At 46.5% G+C, this 10,846-nt stretch overlaps 1 protein-coding gene across 1 annotated transcript; it reads left to right on the forward strand.

Moving 5' to 3' along the window:
- Positions 1-1,091: 1,091 nt before the first annotated feature.
- Positions 1,092-3,901, forward strand: SLC25A5 (solute carrier family 25 member 5). Its single transcript, XM_020888102.2, has 4 exons — positions 1,092-1,299; positions 2,278-2,764; positions 2,956-3,096; positions 3,494-3,901. Exons 1-4 carry the CDS (start codon positions 1,189-1,191, stop codon positions 3,649-3,651), a joined length of 897 nt encoding a protein of 298 aa, XP_020743761.1. The 5' UTR covers positions 1,092-1,188; the 3' UTR covers positions 3,652-3,901.
- Positions 3,902-10,846: the final 6,945 nt, after the last annotated feature.

Genomic DNA, 10,846 nt, shown 5'->3' on the forward strand with positions numbered 1-10,846 from the left:
ACGTAGGTTTTTAAGGGCATGTGTGGCAAACGTTTTCCCAGTGCAGAGATTAAGGGACTCAACAAGCCCTTGTCTCTTGACAACAATGGGTGTCAATCTAGTCCTGTTGATTCCTCTAAACTTTTCTAGGGATTAGCAATCTACTCAACGCAAGAGCACTTTACCTGAGCCCAGAGATGCAAATACCAATCTAGTTAATACAACCTCTTAACCTTAATGATATACCCTCTATGCTTTGGCTTCTGGCCCAAATAATTTCCCAACCCTCTAGCCCAGTCCTTTTGGATGCTCCTCTGCCAATTCCCCCAAGATCTTCGTTAAACTGCATTTGTAAACACGGGTCTGGGGCACGCGGACAGTGTCCCAGCTCTGCTGCTCCTCCAATTTCCCGCTTCACCGGCGAAGTTCCAGGCCAGGGCCAGACGTAGGGTGAGGAGAGTGAGACACTTGCCCGGGCGCCAAATGTTAGCGGACACCAAACAACTCAGGAATCAATGAATGATTCTTTTTAATGCACCACTTAAAAAATCCAAAGGAATGCAAAAATCCTTGATGAACGTCTCAAATTTCTGAATAAAGACAGGCTCTCTTCTTGCACTGGCAGGGCCCTGCCTCATTTGCCTCACTCTCACCCCAGCCTTGGGGCTCCAAGTAAACTTGATTTACAAAAACAGGCGACCGACCAGCGCGCCTCAGTTTATCTATATGAATTTTTAAAATATTGCATTCAATATGATTTCTCTTGACAACCAAATTTGGGTAGCGGGGGGGGGGGATGTTGTTCATTGGTTCTTTGGGATCCCCTTAAATACCGCGCCTCACTCTGGTCCAGACACACTGTGACCTCTCCCCCTCCGCGCCCCAGGGCCTCCCCCGGGGTCCCGCGTCCGGGTCTGGTACTCTGGGGCCGCCGCCTCCTCGGGTCAGGTCAGGTGCTGCTAGCAAGCCTGGGCGGTGCGGAGGGCGGTCCCTGCCCGACTCCACGGCCCCTCCCTCCGCGCTCTCAGCCACTCACCGGCCCCGCCGCCCCGCGCGCCGGTGCTCGGCGCCCGCCCCCGACGCCGGCCGCCCGAGCGCCGGCTCCCCCCTATATAAATCAGCCATTTGCTTCGCTCCGCCCCAGAGCCCCGGAGTCCAAGCCGGTTCCTCGCCGATATTTCAGTCGTCCGCTTACTCTTTCCTTCCAAGATGACAGATGCCGCCGTGTCCTTCGCCAAGGACTTCCTGGCAGGTGGAGTGGCCGCGGCCATCTCCAAGACCGCGGTCGCGCCCATCGAGCGGGTGAAGCTGCTGCTGCAGGTACGTCTCGGGATCCGAGCGCCTGACCAGGAAGTGGGGGGAGGGGCCGCGCGGGAAGCGGTGGTCCGGGGCCTGGGGGGAACCAGCCCTCGGGATCTGCCCGGGGAAGTGGCAGAGTGGGAGCAGGGGTGGCCGCGGGGTAGGACCAAAAGGCAGACTTGAGAGAGGTGTTTTAGTGATCTGAAGTTTGGGATCTCGGAAAGGGTCGGGGGCAGAGGGTGGGCGGAGGAAGACCAGGGCCTGGGCATCCCAGAGGCAGCGAACTCGGATGGGGCAGCCCGGGAGTCACTGGCTCCCGGGCCTTGGGGTCAAGGGCGAAGGCGCTGAAAAGAGGGACACCTGCCCGTACCGAGGACCTCAGGGTCGTGGCAAGGAGATAACAGCCTGGGGGAGGCCATGCGGCCGGTGGAGCGGCCTCGCAGCCGGCAGCGGCGCTCAGACCGGCCGGGCCGGAAGCCGGCGCCGGGAAGCGCGTGTCCCTTGTGCGTCCGCCCCCGCGCAACCGCCGGCGCGTCCCCGCGGCCTGGCGGCGCGCTCTGCTACTCCGGCTCTAGAGGGCGCGCCCGCACAGGCTGGCGGGTGGTGGCCCTCGGGTCACCTCCAGGAGAGGGGGACCCGAGCGGAAGGGAAGCTGCTCCCGGGGACCTGAGGCGAAGGCCACGGTCACCAGGGTGACCGCCCCTGACGTGGGACTCGCCCTAATGCTTCTGAACCAGGGTCTGAGATAATGACCTTTCTCCCAGGTCTAAAGGTCACGGCTCCGCTTGAGGGTGGCACCTCCTCACCCAAAGGGGTGGAGGCTTAATGCTTCTATCTGTGACAGCCTCAGAAGGTTAGGAGGGACCCACCTGTGGAACACAGAAGACTAAACTTGGGGCAGGCAGGAGCCAACTAACCTTTAAGGGTGTCCGTTGAGATGCCATATTCTCTTCCTTTCTCGTGATTATCACTCTTTCTGTTGGCCTTCTTGTCCGTCAGGTGCAGCATGCCAGCAAGCAAATCACTGCAGATAAGCAGTACAAGGGCATCATAGACTGCGTGGTTCGTATCCCCAAGGAGCAGGGAGTTCTGTCCTTCTGGCGTGGTAACCTGGCCAATGTGATCAGATACTTCCCCACCCAGGCTCTCAACTTTGCCTTCAAAGATAAATACAAGCAGATCTTCCTGGGTGGTGTGGACAAGAGGACCCAGTTTTGGCGCTACTTTGCAGGGAATCTGGCATCAGGTGGTGCCGCCGGGGCCACATCCCTGTGTTTCGTGTACCCTCTCGACTTTGCCCGTACCCGTCTAGCAGCCGATGTGGGCAAAGCTGGAGCTGAAAGGGAATTCAGAGGCCTCGGTGACTGCCTGGTTAAGATCTACAAATCTGATGGGATTAGAGGCCTGTATCAAGGGTTTAACGTGTCTGTGCAGGGTATTATCATCTACCGAGCTGCCTACTTCGGTATCTATGACACTGCCAAGGGTAAGTTTGCCCATGGGCTTCATAACTAACTGTCCATATGAGATGGTTTAAAGGGTTGTGTGAAGGCAGCCAGGGTCACCCCATATGGCCCTTGGTGTGCAGAGGAGATGTTGAGGGTGGGAGGGGGGGACGTGGGAAACAAGTCAGGAAGACTCTGCTTACTGGTAAAAGTGTCTCTTTCCTATTCTCAGGAATGCTTCCAGATCCCAAGAACACACATATCTTCATCAGCTGGATGATTGCACAGTCGGTCACAGCAGTTGCTGGGTTGACTTCCTATCCGTTTGACACTGTGCGTCGCCGCATGATGATGCAGTCAGGGCGCAAAGGAAGTAAGTTCCACTGGAGCAGAAGATACAGATGTGGGCATGGCACATGGGCACAGACCAGCCATGCCTGCCTTTGAAAATGGCAGTCTGTTGAAATCCCAGCTGGGGTTGATTGGTCTGCATCCACTGCACAGTCTCCTTTCAGTGGGCCTTTTGGGTGCCTGTGCCCAAGAGGGCTTGCCTGGTGTCAAAGGTTAAGGCCAGCAGGTTGTCTGCAGCCCCCTATTGTCCTTTAGTCACCATATTAAGATTGTAGTATTGGCCACACTAATGTGTAAATGTTGCATTTTTTAAAGCTGATGATAACTCTTAGAGGTGGGGTGCTGGGTTAGTCTAGTTAAACATAAGGACTTTTTTCATCAGCCTCGGGTCACCAACCCTTTGTCTTTGTCCTTTGCAGCTGATATCATGTACACAGGCACGCTTGACTGCTGGAGGAAGATTGCTCGTGATGAAGGAGCCAAAGCCTTTTTCAAAGGCGCGTGGTCCAATGTTCTCAGAGGCATGGGCGGGGCTTTTGTGCTTGTCCTGTATGATGAAATCAAGAAGTTCACCTAAGTTATTTCCTAGTTTTTCTCCTGTGACTAGGCATGTTGTATTATATAACATATCTTGAGCATTCCTGACAGACTGTTAGCTGTCTATTTATCAATGGCAACTATTTACTGGTTGAAAATGGGAAGCAATAATATTCACCTGACCAGTTTTCTCTTAAAGCCATTTCCATGATGATGATGGGAACCAATTAATTTTTTATTTCAGTCACTCCTGGCAAATAAAGTTGAAGAAATAAAAAATACCTGGAATAGTTTTGTTTGTGGTTTATTTTCATTTAAAAGTACATTTGATAATTTAGTAAGGGCTACATTTGAGTAAATGCTGCCTGTTTAATAAATGCTGCAGTATATCCTGAGGTGACAGAGCTTTCTTCTAAAACCAATCTTTAGCCATCCACTTAGCAAAGAATAGCTTGGCTGTGTGACCCATCGACATTCCAGACCCAGAGCAACCAAAAACTGTTGGTCCATTGCCTGTGGACAGTCATAGCTGATGAGCTTTCTCTAAAAAGCTCTCTGGACCCACCTTTCCTATCTTGTGCTTATTAATGAAGAAATACTAGCTGAATTTTACACTTGAATTTCATCTCATTTCATGATAAAATTCATTCCATGAGTTTCATTTAAACAAAAGTGTTATCAGGTGATGCTAGTGTTAGTCCCTCAGTCATGTCCAACTCTTGACTCCATGGACTGTGGCCCACCAGGCTCCTCTGTCCATGGAATTCTCCAGGCAAGAATACTGGAGTGGATAGCCATTCCCTTCAGGGGATCTTCCTGACCCAGGGATCAAACTCAGGCCTGTATTACAGGTGGGTTCTTTACTGTCAGCCACCAGGGAAGCCTATAAAGGTGGTAACAGTTACCAGTTTTTGTCCAGTTGCCATCCCTCCTCCATCTTCACCTGTCGCAAGTCAATTTAATCCTGTTCAAAGTAGAGGATTAGAACTGGCATAGTTAGGCAGTGCTGAGATGGCAGTGCTGTTAAAGATTATGGAGAGAGCTGCCACGAACTCAAATCTCACTTTACAAAAAGGAAACCGCATCTACATTTTGGCTGGCATTTTAATTAGCCCAGTTAATGGAGGATGTGTGTTTCTTTTGGAAAAGTCCTTCCTTGGAATCCACATGAGAATGTGTTTGCAATTTCTGCAGCTCTTGTAGCCTCAGAAACCCAGGGATTTTACCTGGAACATGAGGTTTGTAGGAAGCACCATGGCTGGCAAACCACAACAGTCAAAGTAGAACCACTTGCACAGGTGAAAGTTCCTGAGGAATGCGACACACACTAGCATGTTTTATCTGCCACTCGTAGATAGGGTCTGTGTGGCAGGCATTATTCCCACAGGATCCTAGAGTTTTTTGTTATGTGCCACCTGGCCAAGCACCCGAGTCAACACAATGTACACGTATCAAGTTATATGCCTTAAATATACACAATGTTTATATATAATGGATTTATCCCTGACCTTCAGTGATAGCTACAATAAAAAGTATCTTACTAAAGTTGCTTTAAAAAAACCCACAAAACTACTGGTATCAAGCCTGGATTATGCCACAACTGTGCTGTTGGGGAAGTTAATTTCAAGCCTCAGTTTTCCTCATTTATAAAATGATAATAATGCCTGCCTTTGAGAGTTGTTTCAAGGATTAAATAAGGAGATTCCGTTTTGCTCCCTGGGTCAGAAAGATCCCCTGGAGAAGGAAATAGCAACCCACTCCAGTATTCTTGCCTGGAGAATTCCATGGACAGAGGAGCCTGGCGGGCTACAGTCCATGGGTCACAAAGAGTTGGACACGACTGAGTGATTAACACTACCACCACATCTACCATAGAACATACATAACGTTGTAAGTGGTAACTATGATAATTATTAAGAGACTGAAGATTTCAGGGGCTCCAAAATCAGAAGTACCTGGATTTGAATCCTAGCTCTGCTGCTTACTTAACTGTATGGCCTTGGGCAAGTCACTTATGCTGGGTCTCAGTTTCCTCATCTGTAAAATGTGGATATAACAGTGCTAGCCATATTTCCTTGGGGTCTTGGGAGTGAGAGTTAAATAACATAAAGCATGTAAAGCAATCAATGTAGTGCCCGGCATCTAGTAAGCTCTCTGATGTGACTTTTTCATAATTAGACATCCATTTTGTGTAATGAAGATCTGTCCAAGCAGAGAACAACTTAAGAATGAACTCAAACCCATTTCTCTTTTCTCTGCAACAGCCTAGATATACTATGTTGTGTAGGATTTATATAAAATAAACTTCAGATTGGGTCTTTTTTCAGAGAATTTGATCCTGAATGGGGATAAGAGGCTCTTCACTTAGGGCTGAAAACCATAATACAAGAGAACCCAAGCCCCCTTTATGGTTATTACAATAGATGTGGACTCACTGAGCTGGCAGCTATTAAAATAAACCTAGGACCAAGCGTTAATGATCAGAAAGAAAGAAGTGGTGCTTCCTACAATTGGGTGGCTGACATAGATGAGGTGTGTTTTTTTTTTTCCCCTCGCTCTTTCTATTCTTGTTGTTCAATGATTTTTGAAATTTAATTTAAAGACAAAGTGGTTTTAATCTCTCCAAGCTGTGCAGGATAGTGCTATAGAATTCATTATGTCCATTATGCTCATGTGAACATTGATAGTACACAATCTTAGCAACCCCCTAATTTATGCCATTGTTTTGTTACTATTCAAAGCCTAACAGAATCCGTGAAGCCCGATTCCAGGTGAGAGAGCCAGTATACAGGTCAGCTTGCACACAGCCTCGCTCTCCATTCCAGGGGCCACTCGGCTCAGTCACTGGTAGCAGTGCTCCGGGTGCTCTGACCGCCGGATAAAGAAACCAGGGGTGTCTTCCCACAGGGGCAGTTGTTGTGGATGGTAAGTCATTTAAGCCATTATTTGTGTATTAAAAGAGATGTGGATATGTTAGCAAGTCTATTGCACAATTTGAATGCATTTTAAAGCTGTAGAAAGAGTTCTGGCACTGCCCTCAGACCCCAGGGGGAACCCTTTCAGCCTCCTCTGCTATTACGGATACTAAGGTACAAAAAAATTTTAAAGTACTGCCGTGCCGGATACTAGATTTTCAAGGGTCCGTGTTCCTGCGGTACGTTTCCTTTTTCCTAGGAGGTTTGTAAGCATAGTATTTCTAATTTGTTTTTTGGGTTTTTAACACAGTTTGTATCTACATGGTCCTCAAAGTTTAACAGTAAAGATATAATATGAAAAGTAAGCATTTCCTCTGCCCCATCCCTAACCCCTGTCTTCAAAAGTAACCATTAGGAACAGTTTCTTGTCTATTCAGACAAAAAAATTGTAATGCATATTGTTGTGAGAGTAGCTGATTTGTTTTTCATCTGAATCCTATTCTGACGGCTTGGATTCAAAATGGCATGATTCTTTTAGACCGGTGTCAGGCTCTGGGGACCAGGACTTACAGATGCTGTTGGAGGCAGGAGGGTGGGGAAGGGGTAGTTTCTGGATTCTGAGCAAGGATTTCTAAATGTGATCCTTTATTAAAACCTTAAAAGGAAGCCAGTATTTTCCTTTGTGGTTTTAGCTTTGGTTGCTGAGTGACCTGGGGGCAAGTCACTTTTCACATCAGAACCTTAATTTTTCCTTTAAAGTTCCTTCCAGTTGAGATGTTCTCTGACTCCATCATTTTTACATAACGCAGAATCAGTGAAAGGACTGGGATTAGGTGATTTAATCCTCCCCGAGAACATTTTAAAATATCGAACACAGTCGTAAGTGAATAGTCTCTGACTCAGAACAGTCATTTGCAGACTGTGTGGGTGGGTTGGTGTTGGCAAGTAAAATTACAAATGTAAAGATTTACATTAATTTCGAGACCAAGAAGCTGAGCAACAAAATTACAGCTTGGAGTTTGGGTCAAAGGAGGTCTGATTTACCTCAAAATAGTTAATATCCATCTTTTCAAAGCCTCATCTTATTATCTATAATATGCACTTTGGTATGATAGTGGAGATTTATTTGAACAACAAATACTGGATGCTACAATTTCTGGACACAAAAAAAGTACCTTGTATTCCACTCAAAATTTTTGGAGGCGCTTTCCCATAATTTCAGCCATTTATTTGGTTTAAGTGCAGGTGAACAAGTTCAGATGCATGGTGCTCTTCTTAGCCAAAGGCTTAAAAGAGCCTTTGGTATCTCAGCAACAAATATAAACAGCGTTCAAGTGACAGATTGGGCAGTATTTTCGCTATACCCTCTTCAGAGACACAACTGAGTTACAGGCTAAAAGTATTAATCCATGACTGTCAGTTGAAGAGAGGTCCCCATCCTGGGATTTCATTTCCTTGAGTGACTTTTGTAATGAGGGGAGGAAATTTAGCACCGTTGAGATTTAAGGGAACTTCTGGGATCTAATCACAAGACACATTTTACCATCTCTAATGTTTTCACTCCCACAATGGAGATGATTGTGGCCATAAAGACATAACGAGGGCAAAGTCTTTGCTAGACTGCTATTGACAGATCAACTTCCTAGGGTTTCGTGTTTGGGAGTGCAAAGGGAAATGCTTGTCTAAATGAGCTTCCAATGCCCTGCTGGGCGAGGAGCAAATGTACTCTCTCCTGATGGAGAGAGACTTGCCGAGAGCCTAATGATGCTTCAGCCTTGAAGCCACCCATTGCATGGGCCCCTTCCCAGCCCTCGGAGGTGCCACAGCAATATATTCATTTGGTCATTGGGTTTTGTAAAATGTTCAAAAGATATGTTTGTGTTTTTTAAAAAGGGACACCCAAATAATATAATTATATAAACTGATATCTCCACAAAACCTGCATCTACGCCTGCTGGTGGAGCTGGAATAGATGAAGGAATTTGGAGGCAACCCTGTACATGAAGGCAGAGGCATCACCCAGGTCTGGGACTTCCTTGTCACCTGGTCTCCTCACTGCTCCCCATCTTCTTGCCCAGGACTTGCTCATAAGACTCTTCTGGACTGGAGGTCTCATTTTCTTTTTTTCTTTTCTTTTTTTTAACTCAAGTATAGTTGCTTTGAGGGCTTCCCTGGTGACTCAGATGATAAAGAATCTGCCTGCAATGCAGGAGACCCAGGTTCCATCCCTGGATGGGGAAGATCCCCTGGAGAAGGAAATGGCAACCCACTCCTAGCATTCTTGCCTAGAGAATTCCATGGACAGAGGAGCCTAGAGAGCTACACTCCATGGGGTTACAAAGAGTCAGGCACAACTAAGCAACTAACACACACACAACACACATTGTTGCTTTACCATGTTGTTAGTTTCTGCTGAGGTCTCATTTTCAAAGACCAAACTTTCTCATTTGACAGCTATCCAATTTTTACCTAACTGCTTTCTGCCTCAGTTTCCCCATCTGTCATACACAGATAACAACAGTACCTACCTCATGAAGATTAACAGGGTTAATATGTGTAAAGTGCTTAGAACAATGTGGACACCTGCTTTACACAATTTTGCTGTTATTATGACTGTTACTGGGCTTCCCTGGTAGCTCAGTGGTAAAGAATCTGCCTGCCAATGCAGAAGACATGGGTTTGATCCTGGGTTGGGAAGATCCCCTGGAGAAGGAAATGGCAACTCACTCCAGTATTCTTGCCTGAGAAATCCCATGGACAGAGGAGCCTGGTGGGCTACAGCCCATGGGTCACAAAGAGTCGGACACGACTTAGCAACTAAACAATAACAACGGCTGTTACTGTTTTATTGGAATGCCTTAAATGAGTTTTGTTTCATCCATGGGAGACTGATGTAATGGACTTATCCCTGACCTACGGATTTCTAAAACAGTCGAGAAAATGCCACATGTCCCATAGAAAGTGAATCTCTCTCTCTCTCTCTCTCACACACACACACACACACAAAGAAAGAAAAGGTTGTAAAGAAAAAAACACTTCAAATGCACTGAATAGGAACATGTGGTTATGTTGGTAATCCTGAACTCTTAAGTTAGAGCACTTATTTTGCAATTCTGGTTATTCAAGGGAGCAGAGGCCAAAAAAAATCCATCCTGCTTCACACCCAGACCCCCACTGCCCTGCTGGCTCAGGAGTGCTATGTGATCACCAGCGTTCCCTTTGTTCTTACAGTATTTCAAGGAATCCACGAGGTCCTTGCCTGATTACCCAAGTCTATGATGTGACTCCCTAGGGAAAGAAGCTGCTGGGGAGAGGCAACACTGAGACCTTTGGAAGCAAAAGATCTCCTTTCACTTTTGCAATTCAGTTCAGGAGTCAAGAGTCCCTTTATTATAAAATCTGAGCCTTGTAGTGAGCTGACCCTAGAAGTGAAAGTCAGAGGCCGGGGGCTTGGACTTCTGGGTAAAAGCGTGCTGCTTGCCAGTTAGGATAGAAAGCTGGGAGTTTGGCCACTGAAATTGTAATCCCACTTCAGCACCATGCTTCCCTGTCTCTCAGGTCACATCAGAGCTCATCATGGATTAGTGCCTCAGTCTGTCTATCAGGAAAATTGGAGATCAACTTTTCTTGTTTGGGTTACAATATCATTTTCATTTATTTATTTGTTTTTGGCTGGATCTCTGTTGCTGTGCATGGACTTTCTCTAGTAGTGGCATGCAGGGGCTACTCTCTGGTTGCAGTGCTCAGGCTTCTCATTATGGTGGCTTTTCTCATTGTGGAGCACAGGTTCTAGGGTGCACTGGTTTCAGTAGTTGGGGCACACAGGCTTTGTTGCCCCACAGCATGTGGGATCTTCCCCAACCAGGGATCAAACCTGTGTTCCCTGCATTGGCAGATGGATTCTTGACCACTGGATAACCAAGAAAGTCCCCATTTAAAAAAATTTTTAATTGAAATATAGTTGATTTACAATGTTGTGTTAGTTTCAGATGTACAGTAAAGTGATTCAGTTATACACACACATATGTGTTTGTGTGTGTGTGTTTTTTAACAGTATCAGCTGCAACATCTTTTCTTAAATCTTCTACCAAGGGCTGTGACTCTTTTCAGAATTTCTAGAGCTAGACAGATTGGATTGTTAAGCCTGCTTCTGCTGAGTAAACAATCAATACAACCAAATAGTATGATTTCTCTAAAACTACAGAAGCACGATCATAACTAATTATTTTGACCTCCTATATGCCAATGTTGTGCTATTCACTTTGCCTGGATTAACTCTCCTGATTCTCTCAATAGTCCTGAGAGGTAGGTATTATTATA

Source organism: Odocoileus virginianus, unplaced genomic scaffold (genome assembly GCF_023699985.2).
Source record: "Odocoileus virginianus isolate 20LAN1187 ecotype Illinois unplaced genomic scaffold, Ovbor_1.2 Unplaced_Scaffold_20, whole genome shotgun sequence".
Lineage (NCBI taxonomy): Eukaryota > Metazoa > Chordata > Mammalia > Artiodactyla > Cervidae > Odocoileus > Odocoileus virginianus.